Raw genomic sequence first — 17,800 nt, forward strand, 5'->3', positions numbered from 1 at the left:
GCAAAGCGTAATTAAAGGGACCTTGCAAATTGCTAACAGGTGATAAGAGGCAGTACACTTAAAGAAACATCACATAGTAGTTTACAAAAAACCACATCGTAGTTTACAGAAAACAAGAAAGGTCAATTTCTGCATTTAGTCCATTTGGAGATATGCTGTTCAGCCGGTGAATCCAAAACATTTCTCTCTGTAAGAGGCGTCGTCTCAAGTCAGTCCTTTCTCCAGGAATTCTCTGTACAATTTCTAATACAATATATTGAAACCTATCATAACTATGATTAAACTGTTTAAAATGAATTGCCAGTGGAGTGTCTAAGTTCCGAGCCTTCAATTTGGATTTGTGTTCTGTAATTCTTGTTCTAATGGGTCTAGAAGTGGACCCAATGTAATTTTTTTCACAAAAACATTTAAATAAACGACCCAGCTTGTATTACATGAACTGTAATGTTTTAGTTTCATTCTAAACCCAGGTAAGATTACTTCATCTGTTTGTCAAACTTGTTTGCAGCAACTACAGTGAAAATATTTGAAATGTCCTGATTTTCGTATATTATGAATGGTTGTTTTTTGATGATTAGTATGTACTAAAAAGTCCTTGAGGTTTCTGGTTCTCTTATACCCAATTTGTGGTCTCTCAGAACAACCACGTATGTCACTGAGCACATGCCAGTGTTTGAGTAAAGGTAAAGGTTCCCTTGCTCGAAAGCCAGTCGAATCCGACTCTAGGGTTGCGGTGCTCATCTCCGTTTCAAAGCCGAAGAGCCAGCGCTGACCGAAGACGTTTCCGTGGTCTTATTTCATTTGCCCTTAAAGCTGCCCTATGCACTATAGTTTCTGGATAACCTCTGTTTCTAACTCTTGGCAAATTTTCCTGCTCTCCTTTCTGTAATCTTCCTCCTTGGTAGAGAGAAATGTTTTGGATTCACTGGATAAACAGCGTATCTCCAAATGGACTAAATGCAGAAACTGACCTTTCTTGTTTTCTGTAAACTACGATGTGGTTTTTTGTAAACTACTATGTGATGTTTCTTTAAGTGTACTGCCTCTTATCACCTGTTAGCAATTTGCAAGGTCCCTTTAATTACGCTTTGCTAGGAATCACTAGAGACAGATGCCGGGATCCATTTAGAAGCTTAGCAGCATAATTGAGCCTGAACGTTTATTGAGATCAGTGTCTGTTTTCTATTGTTTACATAGTATATACTCTAAAGAATTGTATTTTTGTACAGTACAGAATATCTCCTGAGGAAGTTCCAATTTTGAAACGTTGTTGTATAATCTGGAGACAATGTTGATTATGTACCTATGCACAAGGATTTTCTTATGATTTACCAATGATGTTGTAGTGCTTTAGATTATAATACATAGGAAGCTTTTTCTTTGCAAGTCTTGGTGACTGCTTGATTTGTGGGTCAGACTCTCACGGCTGTTGTCTTTATACTTATTTTCTGACCCAAGGTCTCACCACCAGCTGCATGTGGAGGAGTGGGGAATCAAACCCAGTTCTCCCAGATTAGAGTCTATACTCCTAACCACACCAAACTGGCTCACAGCAAAGCTCATTAACTCTTCCGGCGTGCTAGTTTGGGACCAACTTTTATGTGGGGATTTTTTAAAGCATACAGGCCAGGTTCAGAAAGAAAGGACCTCCCGTTACCAGGGGCCAGAGAAAGACAACCAAGGAGGATGCAGTTGCCATCACGGATCGTTTGTAAACTTCAGTGCATTCTGTCAGAAAGCTGTTGACCAAGATGGACCTTTCTCTCTTGCGTATCTCACTATGATCCCAGCATGAGCTGATGTCAGAGCTCTGACAGCTCCCCCTCCGGCAATTTAAGGGAAGGGTATGCTGCTGAGGTGTCACGCTGCAATACGCTTCCAAGTTCACCAACAAAAATAAATGTCTAAAGTATAAGCTCTGAGACAGTGTGCTCAAGTGGTCCCTCTTGGAGGATTGGCTGCATTGGGGGGTGTGGCCTAATATGCAAAGGAGTTCCTGCTACAAAAAGAGCCCAAAGTGACAGGCTATGAGTGGGAAGATCTGGGTTCGGAGCCCCACTCAGCCCCAAAGACTGCAGGGTGACCTTGGGCCTGTCCTGTTTCCCAGCCTAATCTACTGCGCAGGGTTCACGTGATGAGAAACCAGGCAGGGGGGACCCATCAGAAACCCTCCCTAGAGTTCCTTGGGGGAAAGTTGAGATAAAATTCCAATGTTACCGTTTTAAACCACATTCATTTATTTAAAATATTTTTATCCTGACTTCCTCCACAAGGTGCCCACTTACTGAATCTCCCCCCCCCCCCAATTAATCAGGTCATCTGCTTTGGAAAAACTTTTGAGACATATATGTGGCATGTAAAGCTAACGCCTTTGCTTACACTGGTAAAAATCAGAGGATTGCTAGTTTATGTTGTTAAACAATTACCACATCTCTGAGGATCTGGGGGTCATTTTTTACTGCTGTCAGACTGTTAATGTTCAGATGTTACGACAAAACATGATTTGTCCCCGTTTGTGTGTAAATCCTTGTTTGCCTACTTCTGGTCTCTCCAACCTTGCAGCAAGGAGAGCACTTTCTTATATTGCTAACTCTGAATTTAAGAAACCAAAGTTTGTGAATCTGGACCACTGCAAACAAACTTAATTAGTACAAAACCATAGTTAGCAAGCCAGCTACAAATCCCAGTTTGAAATCCTTGTTCAAATAACATCTGGAATTCATCGCTGCAGGAAGTGGTCATGGCTACAAGCACAGACAGCTTCAAGAGATGATTGGAGAAATATATGGAGCAGAGGTCCATCAGTGGCTGTCAGCAACAAGGTATAGATGGAACACTATGTCTGGGGCAGTGATGCTCTGTATTCTTGGTGTTTTGGGGGGGGCAACACTGGGAGGGCTCCTGGAGTTAAGGTCCTGCTGGTGGACCTCCCGATAGCACTTGGCTTATGGCCACTGTGTGGCACAGAATGCTGGACTGGATGGGCCATCAGCCTGATCCAACACAGCTTCTCTTATGCTCCTAATGCCAAATGAGAAAACCCTGGTTTGCCAGACAGTCTGCATTTGGAGGTCACGACTAACCGGGGTTTGATCAAATCACAAACCATGGTTCACTGTGATTTCTGAATGGAGCCAATGTATCTTAAGGACAGATTTATGTTACGCAGATCAAATAAAACGCTGATAACTGGGCGGAAGGGAAAGAACATATTTGGCAAAGGTGTTTTACCTCTCTCTCCTGGAATGCTCCCTAGCCATCTCCCTCCTTTTCTGCCTTTCCCATTCACGGCGGGCCTTATCCTGCTCTTCTCGGTGCCTTTTCCTACGTTCGTGCTCGCATTCCTTCTCTTTCACCCTAGCATGCTTCCCTGATAAAGATACAAAGAAAAGGCCAAACTTGTTACCGCAACCCCCCTCCGGGAGAATGTATAAGAGAAGAAACAAAGAAACTTATTCCCCCAGGCAGGCAAAAAGATCAACCACCAGGGCTAAAATTAGCTACCGGTGACTTTAAAAAAAAAAAAAACGACGAGGCTCATCCTCCCTATCTGCACACTGTCGGTAACTAACACTGCTAAACAGAGCATCAGTGTTCAGAGGCAGTATACCTTACTGGCTGGTGCCGGGGAGAAACAAAAGGAAGCGGCCTCCGCTTGCATATACCCTGCTCGGGAACTTCCAGAGGCACCCAGCTGGCCGCTGTTGGAAACAGGATACTGATCTCAGTTTATTGAAGTATTTCTACCCCGCTTTTCCCCTGCAGCTCAAGATGGCTAAATTAAAGCCATCTGTAATAAAAATAAAAACTCCTTTGATCCCCCACCCAAGAAACCGCCAGCAGTTAAAAGCCACAGCAAATAAAACATAAAGAGCTTCCTAAAAATATCCAAGGATGACACCCCTCTTTGCCACTTCACAAAGCAGGACCCACTGCTGAAATGGGATGGGCTCTGTTAGACAGTGCTCCTTCTAAGCTGAGTCAGTGTGAGCTTGCTTACAGTTTTTTAGCCTCTGACTCACATATTTTTGTCTTCCCTCAGGAAGGAGGGCTCCAGAGCAAACTAATTTATGTAGTAGCCAAATCGCTCGCTCACAACTTTCATGCCAGGAGCTCACCAAGTAGAATTTTTGCTCACAAGACTCCACAGCTTGGAGAGAGCATTGCTGGTAGAGGCTTACCTTAAGAGGGGACCATAAAGTGTGGGAGATGTTCTCAATGGATAAGATTGCGGACAGCATTAGTACATTTCATGGCTCCCGAGGTCATGCTAATTTAATGCCTAAATGGTTTCCTTTTCTCAAGGCATCATTCGGACACGGATCAATTGCGAGATCTCATCGCTATTTTGAAATAATCAATTATACCTGACGCTCAGTCTGTATTTCAATTAATCTGCATGAGTGCTATACTTTGTATTCAACTTATATTATTACTGTTGTCTCAAAGTGTTTTAATATTCAGGGCTGTCTATATCTGAGAGCTTATTCTTAAACTGTTTATGTTAAATTTCTTTGATATGTATTGTCTATGCTGCTTTGTTACAAGTTCAAAATGTTGTTATATAAAATTGTAACAGAAACAGATTTTAAAAAAGAAGGGGCCATCCAAAGGCAACAGACAAGAAGGCTGTTGGCTGCTGCAGAGGAAACATTTCTACGGTTTTTATTTTGGCATGGCAGGAAAGGAAGTGGGATATGAAACCACCAACCTTTTCCCTTAGAAATCTATGGCACTTTGCAGCGCAGTAACAATGCTGAAGCCCAGAAGCCAAATGGCATTAAAATCCTGCCTTCTGCCCTTAGCAAAACTTGAGTTTTGCCACCTGATTATTTGAACCAGTTTGAAGACTTTCTCCCTGTGCCGTGATTTACTCTGCAGATTTTCCCGAGATTACATAATTCCAGCTCTGTTAAACATGGGAAGGGACAAGACAGGAACTCAATTGTCACCCTTGACCTCAAGAAAGGTTATCAGCCAACCCTCAGCCTTCTGTGATTTTGGCAAACATTGTCTGCACGCTTTCAAGTGGACCTTTGTAAACCTGAGAAACTTGCTTTCTGTGTTTTACAATCAAAACAGAGGTTCTCAGGACGATGAATTCTGATTCTAATGACACCCCACACACACACACACCCTGTACTGTATCCTATGCTCCTGCAGGATCTCAGCATACACAAAGCCCTGGGCACTCGGGGAGCATACCTGTTCCTCATCACTTATAGGAAGGTCCACTGCTGCTCTTGATAGGGTATCAGCTAAATACATGTGCTTACCTGGAGTATACTGCACATTAAGCTGATACCGTTGTAATTGTAAGAGCATGCGCTGTAGCCGAGCAGGGGCAGCCCCAATTGATTTCTTAAAAATTGCCTCGAGTGGCTTATGATCAGTTTGCACAAGAACAATTTTGCCACACACGTATTGATGAAACTTTCGAATTGCGTATACTACCGCCAAAAGTTCTCTCTCTATCTGTGCATAATTTTGTTCTGTTGTATGTTTTAATTTTTTTTTTTTTAATTCTATAGGTAGTCTGAATATTCTTTGTACTTTGGGGGGAGAGATGTGATGTGTTTGTACCTTTAAGTAGGTAGTTTTCCGTTAGAGCGGAATGTATTTAACCTGATACAATGGGGAAGGACAAGACAGGAACTCAATTGTCACCCTCGACCTCAGGAAAGGTTATCAGCCAACCCTCGGCCTTCTGTGATTTCGGCAAACATCGTCTGCACGCTTTCAAGTGGACCTTCGTAAACCCGAGAAACTTGCTTTCTGTGTTTTACAATCAAAACGGGGATTCTCGGGATGATGAATTCTGATTCTAATGACCCCCCACACACACCCTGTACTGTATTCTATGCTCCTGCAGGATCTCAGCATACACAAAGCCCTGGGCACTCGGGGAGCATACCTGTTCCTCATCACTTATAGGAAGGTCCACTGCTGCTCTTGATAGGGTATCAGCTAAATACATGTGCTTACCTGGAATATACTGCACATTAAGCTGATACCGTTGCAATTGTAAGAGCATGCGCTGTAGCCGAGCAGGGGCAGCCCCAATTGATTTCTTAAAAATTGCCTCGAGCGGCTTATGATCAGTTTGCACAAGAACAATTCTGCCACACACGTATTGATGAAACTTTCGAATTGCTTATACTACCGCCAAAAGTTCTCTCTCTCTATCTGTGCATAATTTTGTTCTGTTGTATGTTTTAATTTTTTTTAAAAAATTCTATAGGTAGTCTGAATATGATGTGATGTGTTTGTACCTTTAAGTAGGTAGTTTTCCGTTATAGCGGAATGAGGGTCGGCTGACGTTCAGCGGGTCTGATGTTGTTCTTTGCCCTCAGTTTCTGGCGTCTCCTTTCTACCAAATAAAGCTGTTCCACAAACAACGGCTGGGTGTTGTTGTGCAGCAGATGAGGCATATTGCCCAAGGACATTACACTACCTGCTGGTACACTTAGCAACTGCGAAACCTTGCCCTGCTGCTACAGCTGGGCGGACTTTCAAGGCGCCCTTGCAGGGGATTTGCGGTCTCACTGATGCCGCCTTAAGCTTCGCGTGACTCTTAACCAACGGTCTAGATCTCCTTCTGCAGTTCTGACGACTTCAGGGCACTTAGGTTTTCTTAAGAGGGGCCAGTGATTCCTGATGATTCTCTGTCCCACTGCAGATCTCACTCTGGCCCCTGTGTCTGCTGGGAGGGTCTCCTGGCCTCCCAGGAACAAATTTTGGGGGAAGACAGGACCTCAGGGGGGGGTGCAGCAGAAGGGAAAAGAATCAGCAGAAATCACTGGTCTCTTTTATGAACGCTTAAGTGTCTGTAAGTCTCTGGAACGTTTGAACTGGACACAAGCCTGCGATGGTGGCAGGAGACAGGAGGCAACTGTCTCAGCAACCTGAAAACCCCAAAAGTAAAATGCACAAAGACAATAATATCGCAAAGGGAAGAGCCAAAGGGTTGGACCCTAAATATCCTCTCTGCAAATGTCTTCCTCCTCTACAGAAAAGCTTCCTCTGATAGAGAAAAGGTTCTTTTAGAGGTCAGCAAGTCATAAAGCATCAGTACAAGAAATCTAGGCCAGTTCAACTTCTCCCAAGGAACAAACAGTCCACCAATCCTGAGGACTTTCAGAACTAAATTGCTGTTTGGCCGGAGTCAAATGGACCAGGGGGCTGTGTAGAGACTCCACATTGCAACTGTCCACGGCAATACTGTGCGTCAGGTTCTGCCTCTGAGGAAGGGGGGAACCCTGCTCCAAACACGCTTGTAAGATTTAATGCCTTTGTGCTTTTGGGATTAGTCAGTCTCAGTCCAGCAAAAGCAACAAGCACGCAAGGGCCCACCCTCCGGCAGAGGCCCTCATCCCAAAGGGACCAGTGCGGCTAAGCAGAGCTTCCTGTCTTGTCACTTAGCTGCCCGCACTAGTTTTCCATACTGGCTTCATATCCCACTCCCATTGGGAGAAGGCGTCCAAACTTCTGGGGCCAGCTGGTTAAGATACAAGCTGCTGCACTCCGGACAGGTGCCCACAAACTCACTCGCCATATTCTACAGGGCAAACGTTCATCTCTGCTCCCACACCACAGATTCTGGCAAATTGACTACATCCTAGTAGATGATACTGAACTCGACAGTCTAATATAGCATAAGGTCCTTCTCTCACTTACAAATGAGGTCTGGGACAGGCACACGGACAGTGCGAGAGCTCTGTGCCTGCCTGAGCAGCTTGTCGGCAAATCGGTATTTGAAGACCCGCCACGCCCACCCACCGCAACACGGGAAGCTGATACACAGGACAAGGGTGGCGTAAACCAGCACTGCCCAACCGCCACGCTGCACGCCAGGCTACAGAGACTGCATCACTTGCAAAGATCACCAACTCCGCAATGTGCCAGCCGAGCCACCCTAAGACACTACCAAGAGAAAGCTAGGAAGTGACTGCAGCACCTTCTGCCGAGTGGCTGCGATGCCTCCGCTTCTCTTTCCTCTTCTCGTCCTTCCTGTGGTGGGCCTTCTCCTTCCGTGACATTTGCTGGGGTGGTTTGATAGCCAGGGAGTCGTCTTCCTCTCCTCTGTGGTACGCACACCCATGCGCAGAGCCAAACAAGAGAAGCAACAGGGGACAAAATTATTGCTTATGTCCCACTCGTCGTAAGGGAAGCTCAGAACAGCTTTCCTAAGGGCCTCCAGGCAACGACCAGAGTGATGGACATTTGAGTTTTAACTATGTATAAAGTTCATCATTGCTGGCACACCGATTGCTTGAAAGAAAACAACAACAGTCCTTTAACATTTCCTTCCATGGAGCCAAGGCTGAGCCTTTTCTATCAACTGTTCAATGATCACAGAGCAACTTAAAAAACAAAAACTGCAATTCAGAAAAAAAAAAATTATCTTTCTGAATGGCAAACAGTTATCTGGAAGAAACGTGTCCATAACCAAATAATGAAGTCAAAACAAGGAACTGTGTAATGGAAATCACCACGCCACAGCAATGAACCACTCATTACCATCTATTAAGACACATTTAATATTACAAGCATTGAAAATACATGGAGCCAGAGGTCATTTCAGGGGGGATTGCAGTTCCCCCGGGTGAGGTACGGGGGGCGGGGCACATGACGAAGCCCCGCCCCCTGCTTCCGGGCCGTCCCGCTTCCAGCCCTCATTCAGCCAGGAGGAGGCAGGAGAAGAGGGAGGGTAAGTTGCTTCCTCCCTGCCTCTCCCCACCCCTGCCTGCCTGGGGCCAGGGAGGGCCTTCGCGGGGCTTCCATGCACTCCCGCCGGCCTTGCAGGTCCACCACCGGGCCCCTCATGGGGCTTGGCAGTGGAGCTGCAAGGCCGGCGGCGGCGGCCGGGACCATTGGGGGTGGGGTGTGTGGCCTTATGACACACTTCCGGTGATGTCAGGGGGTGTGGCATATGCTAATGAGTTATGCTAATGAGTTCCCCTAGCTCTTTTTCTACGAAACGAACCCTGCATGGAACCACATAAACAAAAAGGACCACTCTTCATATATCCCCATGAATCACGGCATGGCATTTAACACCACCAGCAAGTGTATGCTATTACGAGATGTCTTCAGTTTAAGGAAGATTCCTTTGGCTGTGAATGATGGGTGCATCAGTTTCTGAACGTCATTTGGATTCTACAGCACGATTCATGGGATTAAATGAAGTGTGGTCCTTTTTGTATTTTCAATGCTTGTAATATTAAGTGTGTCTTAATAGATGGTAATGGAGCTGCGGTGGCTCAAGTGGTTAAGATGCTGAACTGCAGGCTGTGGAAGGTCGGTAGTTCAGCAGTTCGAGACCTGAGTTGCCGCATGACGGAGTGAGCTCCTGTCTCTAGTTCCAGCTCCTGCCAACCTAGCAGTTTGAAAGCAAGAAATTGCAAGTAGATAAATAGGGACCAGTTCGGTGGGAAGGTAACAGCGTACCGTGCGCCTTGGTGTTTAGTCATGCCGGCCACATGACCACAGAAACATCTTCGGACAGCGCTGGCTCTTCGGCTTGGAAACGGAGATGAGCACCACAACCCTAGAGTCGGATTCGACTGGCTTTCGAGCAAGGGAACCTTTACCTTTAATAGATGGTAATAAGCGGTTCACTGCTGTGACATGGTGATTTTCATTACACAGTACCTTGTTCTGGTTTCACTTTCTACAGTGTAATCTGCTTTGTGTTTGTGTTGGAATAACCAAATAATTACAGCCTTGTCATCAGCTACTGATCTCTGTGAATTTAGTCAAGTCTTCTGTCTTGATGGAATAGTGAGAGGAGGAGAAAGCAAAGAAAACAGGAAGAGTTGCAACTGTACATGGACTGGGTGATTTATGGTCTGCTGTAAGCAACTGGAGGAATAGCTATTCACCACCCTCACATACTGGAGTCATTTATGCATGGATCAGAGGTGGACATCTCATTAGAATCATAGAGTTGGAAGGGGTCATACAGGCCATCTAGTCCAAACCCCCTGCTCAATGTAGGATCAGCCCAGAGCATCCCTGACAAGTGTCCGTCCAGCCGCTGCCTGAAGACTGCCGGTGAGGGGGAGATCACCACCTCCCTGGGCAGCTGAACTACTCTAACTGTTAAAAAATTTGTCCTAATATCCTGCCGATACCTTTCTGGATGGAATTGAAATCCATTATCGTGAGTTTTATCCAACAGGAACAGCTTCCTACCCCCCTCTAAGCGACAGCCTTTCAGATACTCAAAGAGAGCAATCCTGTCCCTCCTCTCCTCCAGACTGAACATTCCCAAGTCCCTCGGCCTTTCCTCATAGGGCTTGGTCTCCAGGCCCTTAATCATACTCATTGCTCTTCTCTGCATCCGCTCCGTTCACATCCTTTCTGAAGAGAGGCCTCCAGAACTGCACACAGTATTCCAAGTGTGGCCTGACCGATGCAGTGCACAGCAGGATTAGCAACTACAAGAATTAGAACTGGAATCTAATTACAACATCCTTCCTGTGGGTTTCTTACCGGTCTTCCATAGAGTCTTCCCTCCTATATGGTGAATTCCTGATTGTTATTTCCATGCGGTGATCTCTCAGCTCTCCCTCTTCAAGGGAATCACGCTTTGAATCCCGATCATCAGACTACAGTTGGATGAAAAGGAGACAAAATTAAAAAGCATGCTTGCTTTGTGTTTCATAAATTGCTCAGCTATTTCTCTGTCTTGGTCAGAGCCATCATTTTCCCATCACTGCACCATTGCAGGACAAAGTTTAACAAGTTCTTGCACAGGAGATGTGAGAGATCTAAGTCTGACAAAATTCATCTACTACTGCACAAGAACATTAACAGCCCTGCAGGATCAGACCAGTGGTCCATCCAGTCCAGCATTATGTCTCACACAGTGGCCAGCCAGTTCCTCTAAAGGCCCAACAAGGTACAGAGGGGTCAATAGACCCCTGCTGGATCAGACCAGTGGTCCATCTAGTCCAGCATCCTGAATCACACACTGATCAACCAGTTCCTCTGGAGGTCCATCAATAGGGCAGAGAGGCCACAGCCTTCCCCTGAGGTTGCCTCCCGGCTTTGGGATTCAGAGGATTAGTGCCTCTGAATGTGGAGGTTCCCTTGAGTCTCCATGGCTAGTAGTCACTGATAGACCTGTCCTCCATGAATTACGATTATTTAACAGATACATACAACTACGCTAGTTTAGGGCGACACCATTATTCGAGAACACTGTTTTGTGAAAAGATTTACAAGGCAGGTTAGTCAAAGAAAAGCACGGAGAGGACCAAGATAGCATTTACGTGCCCCGCTCATCAAACATACCTGCCTTGTCTCACAGCAAGTAATTGGGCCATAGTGATCTGATGGGTTGGATTTCTAACCCAAATGTTGTTACTTGTTACAGTTATACTCTCCCTTTTGTCCAAGCCGACACAATTTACCTTCTGGGATAGGAGAATTATTCTACAACCCGAATCCTATTGCATTAGCTACTGAATGTACCATCCCGTTGATTGTATTGACTCACTGTGTGTAATCTACCTTGAGTCCAGGTGAGGAAGGCGGACTATAAATAATGGAAGTTAAGAATGACTGACCACTGTTTGTGCAGATTTATCACGCAAACTAACTAGAGATGAGAAAACTATGGCTAGGTGCAGAAACGGGCAGGCAAATGAGTTGGGGATTTAAGGGCTTCAATGGGAGAAACAATAGATTTGTGAACCGTTGCACAAATCAGCCCAAATGTGGATCACATTTTCTATCGTAGTGACCAACATTCGCTGAACTCAATGCTAAATCACCATTCAAATGGAGAGGGAATTGGGATTGCGAGCTACACAACAGCAACGTTGACAGAGTTACTTCATAGAGTACCACAAGACAGAGGAGTAGTTCACAGTACGAAGAAGCACAAAAAGACCGTTGCTGAGAATACCAGAAGTAGACCCAATGGGGTGGGGTGGCTGGCAGGAAGGGAAAGAAATCAAACGTTCTCCTGTTACTTCAAACTGCCTGGGGGGCAGCTTACATTTTTTAGGCGCTTTATGTCTGCTTTCTCCTCTTGTTCCTTTCGGCGTTTCTTCTCCTGAAGAATTTCATCTAACGTTTTCACTTTCCAAGATTCCTTTTCATCACCCATTTGCGTCAGACAAGGCACTAGGAAGGAACACGACAACCAGTGAGGCCACTATCATCTCATTCTGAGTCTCGTCTCCTTTCAGATTGGCCAGGGGTCCAGTTCCTCTGCCCATCCATCTACGCTGCTTTCATATTAGTTCCCAATAAAGTCACTTATTTTATTTACGCCGTTTGCACCCTGCCTTTTCTCCCCAAAGGAGCTTATATCGTTCTCCTCTCCTGCATGTTTGAGTCACAAAAACCCTAAGACAGTGATGGTGAACCTTTTAGAGACCGAGTGCTCGAAGTGCGACCCAAAACCCACTTATTTATCGTAAAGTGCCAACACGGCAATCTAACCTGAATACTGAGGTTTTACTTTAGAAAAAACAACTCGTGCATTAACTTAAGATGATCCAAACAAAGTAAGGAAAGCAATCCCAAATGCTTTCATTGACTTAAAATTATTTGGCAGAGAATTCAACACTTTAACGATGGTCTGGGCCTGGCTGGGGCGATGGCACGCGTGCCCACAGAGAGGGCTCCGAGGGCAACCTCTGGCACCCGTGCCATAGGTTCGCCACCACTGCCCTATGAGGTACGTCAGGTTAGCCCAGGGTTACCCAGCAAGTTTCCATGACAGAGGGGGTAGTCAAACTCGGGTCTCACAGATATTAGTTCAGCACTCTAACCACTTAACAGCACCCTGGCTCTTATTTTTAATGTTAATTTTAGACACAAAAACAAGGCCATACATATCTGTAACACTCCTACTGCTGTGCCAAGAATCTCTTCCTGGGTCCTCTGTCCTCCACAGCACAGCAACAATGGTTCTTCTCTACACTGTTTACTTGCTCTGAATCACTGTTCGGTTTTGGTGCCTGAAACAGAGCACTTGACTAGAGAGCCTAACTGTTTCCTTTCTGGTATACTGGTTAGGAGCGCGGACTCTAATCTGGGAGAACATGCTGCTGTTGGTGTGACCTTGGGTCAGTCACAAGTTCTCTCAGCGCTGTTCTTGCAAGGGCAGTTCTCGAGAGAGCTCTCTGAGCCCCGCCTACCTCACAGAGTGTCTGTTGTGGGGAGGGGAAGTGAAAGGAGATTGTAAACTGCTCTGAGACTCCTTTGGGTAGTGAAGGGCAAGGTATAAATCCAGTCTCCTCTTCTCTCTCTACAAAAACTAGCCCTTAAGAACATTAAATCTCACACTAGATCTAGGCACACTCATTATGGAGTTCCTGCACTTCTAACACCTTGAGCAACGTTTACTATCTGGACAGAAACAAAGGGGAAGCAGTGCTCCAGCAACATGTACCCATGTTCCTGTATAAACATAGATATGAGGAACGCCATGCTAGGGCCCTGACTTGGATAGCCCAGGCAAGACTGATTTCATCAGATCTTGGAAGATAAGATTAATGAATGTTTTATACTGATTGGTTGTGTTTTAACCGATGCCTTGTATTTATTTTTTATTGTGTATGTATACTGCTTGTCAGTTTTTGGAAGCCGCCCTGAGCCTGCCTGCGGGGAGGGCGGGGTAAAAGTGAAATAAATAAATAAATAAATAAGCAAGCAAGCAAGCAGGGCCGACCCTGGCAAGTACTTGGATGGGAGACCTTCCAGGAATACCAGGGCTGCCCGCGATGCAGAGGCAAGCAATAGCAAGCCACCTCTCTGAACGTCCCTTGCCTCAAAGCCCCACTAGGGGTTGCCAGAAGTCAGCCATGCCTTCCAGGCGCACACATACACAAAATACCCCCCCAAAAGAAACACCATGCTAGGTAAAACCAACAGACCGCCCCTAAACCAGCATCCTATTTCCCACAGCAGTCAAACAGACCGCCTCTAAACCAGCATCCCGCTTCCCATAGCAGACAACAAGATGTCTCGCAAAGGCACAAAAAAAAAACTGGCAAAAGACAGCCTCAAGTCTAGGTACAAATGGTGATAGTGTTTTATTTATCACAGCACCATGGTACAGCGCAGGTAAGCCATATTAACGCCAAGGCAAGATATAGTTTAAATAACTAAAACGAACTACCATGAGAGAGGAAACAAAATACTACTGCTATCTCTAGATCACGCATCATTTCATGAACTTATGTGGCCATCCCATTTTTGGGCTCCCCCTCCCGAACAGAACAGCCCCAAATCAACCAGCTTTCCCCCACAAGCGTGTTGCTCTCAACACCCTTCTCGGTTGGGACCACTGTTCCCTCTAAGCTGAGTTAGTGTGAGCTAGCTCACACTAACTCAGCTTAGAGGGAACATTGGTTGGGACGCCCTTCTATATCCTCTTTTTGAAGCAGGGCTGCCCGAATTGCGCAGAAACGCCCCCCAAGTGGGGTCCCGCCATAAATCTATACAAGGGGCTCGAGCGCTTCACCATCCCACAAGCGAAACCACAACAGGCCGGGCCGCTGCCCGCCTCCTAGCAAGGAACCTCCACAGACCCCCAACAAGGTCCAGTTCCTACCCCTTTCCCTCGCCCCATAGACTCCCAGGGCGGCAGGAGGGGAACCAGGTCCGCCGCAGCGCCGCCCGCCCCGCCTGCCGCTTTCACGCCTCTCACCGCTCTCGTCGCCACTCGGGCCGCCGCCTCCACAATCCCACCGACGGAAACTGAACGCACGGGAACCCGGCGCCCAGTTAATACGTAACTTCCGGCACGGGGCGCGCGCAATTCGACGACACAAGGAAGGGGAGGAAGCGTGCCGCGTTAACAGTTTACGTCATTCCGAGGAGATTTTCGAAAAAGGGAAGAGAGTAATCAATTTTGCCGATTCTTCCGGTAGGGAAAAATGGAAAGCAGCCATTTTGGTCCTCGTGACGCTCTAGGACGGTTTGCCTCGTTTGTGTACAAAAAGCGGTTCCGTTTGAGGCCGGAAGGACCTTGAGGGCGCGCCGCCTTAGTCGTCGCGTAACGTAAAGGGCAAGAGAGTGGCTGCGCATGCGCAGAGAAGACTATCTGACTTGGTCGGCCTAGCGAATTTTAAGGAGGGAGTTCGAATCCCTACGGGACAGTTCCTGGTACTTAAGGAGGCATATATATATATGGCATCGGTTCCTGCCGGAGCTCACCAGTGCTCCGCCAGTCAGGAGCCCAGGGGGCGGGCACATAAGCACCGCCCCCTGCTGCCACGAGCCGTCAGTTGGGCTGGGCAACCGTGGGTGTGGGTGGGGGGAAACGTCTTCGGACAGCGCTGGCTCTTCGGCTTTGAAACGGAGATGAGCACCGCAACCCTAGAGTCGGATTCGACTGGCTTTCGAGCAAGGGAACCTTTACCTTTATATCCTATGGGCCATTGAAGTCAATGGCAAAAACATAGGGTATATTCTGGGGGCTGGAGGGGAGGGAGTTTGAGGGAGAGGCTCCAAACTCGCAGGGTAGCTGCTGGAGCCTGTCCCCAAGATACCAACCAAGTTTGAAGAGCATTGGACCAGGGGGTCCAATTCTACGGGACCCCAAACAGGTTGCCCCTATCCCCTCCATAGTTCTCTATGTTGGGGGAAAAGTAACTTTTCGCCCCCCATAGAGAATAATGGACGGCTGCTTTGAAGGGGGGTCTCTATGGCATTGCAAGATGCTGAGGCCTCACCCCTCCCCAAACCTCGCCCTCTCCTGGATCCACCCCCAAAGTCCCCAGGTATTTTCCAGCCCTAGTTTCCTGGGTTCTTCCCAAGTCATTCAGTTTTTTTAAAGTGGAAGTTGTGTTTTTATTTTCCCCCATATCAAGAACCAGTAGGTGATACTGTTATAAAAGGTAAGAAGGATTCCTTTAAGTGGTGGAAAGCTAGTCTCAGTGAGGTTGATAAAAGGGAACACAAATAAAATGTAAGTCTGTGATCAGGCAGGCAAAAAGTGAATATGAGGAGCATATGGCAAAAAACGTAAAGACCAACAATAAAACTTTCTTCAAATACATTAGAAGCAGGAAACCTGCCAGGGAGGCAGTGGGGCTCTTGGATGACCAAGGGGTAAAAGGAGTACTGAAGGATGATAGGGAAATAGCTGAGAAGCTGAATACATTTTTTGCCTCTGTCTTACCTGTGGAAGATGAGCAGTGCTTGCCCACTCCAGAACTGCTGATTTCGGGAGGGTTGTTGAAAGACCTGAGTCAGATTGAGGTGACAAGAGAGGAGGTCCTACGACTGATAGACAACTAAACACTGATAAATCACCAGTCCTGGATGGCATATATCCAAGAGTTCTGAAAGAACGCAAATGTGAACTTGTGGATTTCCTTACAAAAATATGAAATCTTTCATTAAAATCTGCCTCCATTCCTGAGGACTGAAAGGTAGCTAATGTCACTCCCATCTTTAAAAAGGGTTCCAGAGGAGATTCGGGAAATTACAGGCCAGTCAGTCTGACATCGATACCAGGTAAGTTGGTAGAAACTGTTATTAAGGAAAGAATTAGTAGGCACATTGATGAACAAAAACTATTGAGGCAGACTCAGCATGGGTTCTGTAAGGGAAGATCTTGTCTCACTAACCTGTTAGTGTTTTTTGAGGGAGTGAACAAACATGTGGACAAGGGGGACCCAATAGATGTTTACCTTGACTTCCAGAAAGCTTTTGATAAAGTTGCCATCCTCCAGGCGGGGACTGGAGATTTCCCGCTTTTACAACTAATCTCCAGCTGACAGAGAACAGCTCCCCTGGAGAAAATGGCTGCTTTGAAGGGTGGACTCTATGGCATTGCACCATGCTGAGGCCCCTCCCCTCCCCAAACCCCACCCTCTCCCGGATCCACCCCCAAAGTCTCCAGGTATTTTCCAGCCCAGCCCTGGAAACCCTACAACTGCCTCCTCCCCCCACCCTTACAGGACAAACTCTCAGCCTAATTTACCTCACAGGATTGTTGTGAAGAAAAAAACACACCACCCTGAGCTTCTTAAAGGAAATGTGCAGAGTGCCCTAAATAATAAAATACAGTCCATCTCAGGTGTACCAAAGAATACACACTTGATCTTGCTTACTTACAGTAATGCCTTTTTTAAAAAGCTTGTTTTCCTAAGCTGCAGTCTGCAAGTTGCCTACATCATAACCAGTCTGACATACCAGCTTATTTAATCTTCCCATACCTGGACAAACACTTGTCAGGGATATTCTAGGCTGATCCTGCACTGAGCAGGGGGTTGGACTAGATGGCCTGTCTGGCCCCTTCCAACTCTGTGATTCTATGATTCCAAATGGGGTCCCACCATAAATCTATATAAGGGGCTTGATAGGTTCACCATCCCACGAACATAACCAGGGTAGTTGACAACAATCAGCTAAAACAATTACAAATCCCAGTAGCAGAAAAGGATACACTGGAACTGGAGCGGAACAGTTAAGAGCAATTTATTTATTTTATTATATTTATACCCCGCCCTCCCCGCAAACGTGCTCAGGGCGGCTTAATTATTAATTGAATAAAGCTAAAAATATTTAAAACGATGAAAGGATGTTAAAACACGCATGTCAAAATCAGCACACCAGCAGAGATTCTGTTTTAAATATGAACAGGAAAAAGCAATGACTCAAAAGCTCAGGGAAGTAAATATCCGGGCCAGCCTATACAGGTTTGCTCAGAAGAGAAATCCACTGCATTAAGTGTAGCTTACTCCTAAGGAAAAAGGGGGGGGGGCACTCAACCCAGGATATGACTACGAACCAAAAAGGGCTAAGCTAAACCAATATATATATA

At 46.2% G+C, this 17,800-nt stretch overlaps 1 protein-coding gene across 1 annotated transcript in view; it reads right to left on the reverse strand.

Moving 5' to 3' along the window:
• The window catches only part of CDK11A (cyclin-dependent kinase 11A), a 40,970-nt gene extending 26,196 nt beyond the window's left edge, over positions 1–14,774 (reverse strand). The window contains 5 exon segments of the mRNA XM_015417949.1: positions 3,232–3,370; positions 7,958–8,082; positions 10,498–10,613; positions 12,011–12,138; positions 14,675–14,774. Coding sequence (XP_015273435.1) covers positions 3,232–3,370; positions 7,958–8,082; positions 10,498–10,613; positions 12,011–12,121 — 491 coding nt within the window. The 5' untranslated portion in view covers positions 12,122–12,138; positions 14,675–14,774.
• Between the last annotated feature and the right edge of the window lie 3,026 nt (positions 14,775–17,800).

Source organism: Gekko japonicus, unplaced genomic scaffold (genome assembly GCF_001447785.1).
Source record: "Gekko japonicus isolate JY-2015 unplaced genomic scaffold, Gekko_japonicus_V1.1 scaffold893, whole genome shotgun sequence".
Classification (NCBI taxonomy): domain Eukaryota; kingdom Metazoa; phylum Chordata; class Lepidosauria; order Squamata; family Gekkonidae; genus Gekko; species Gekko japonicus.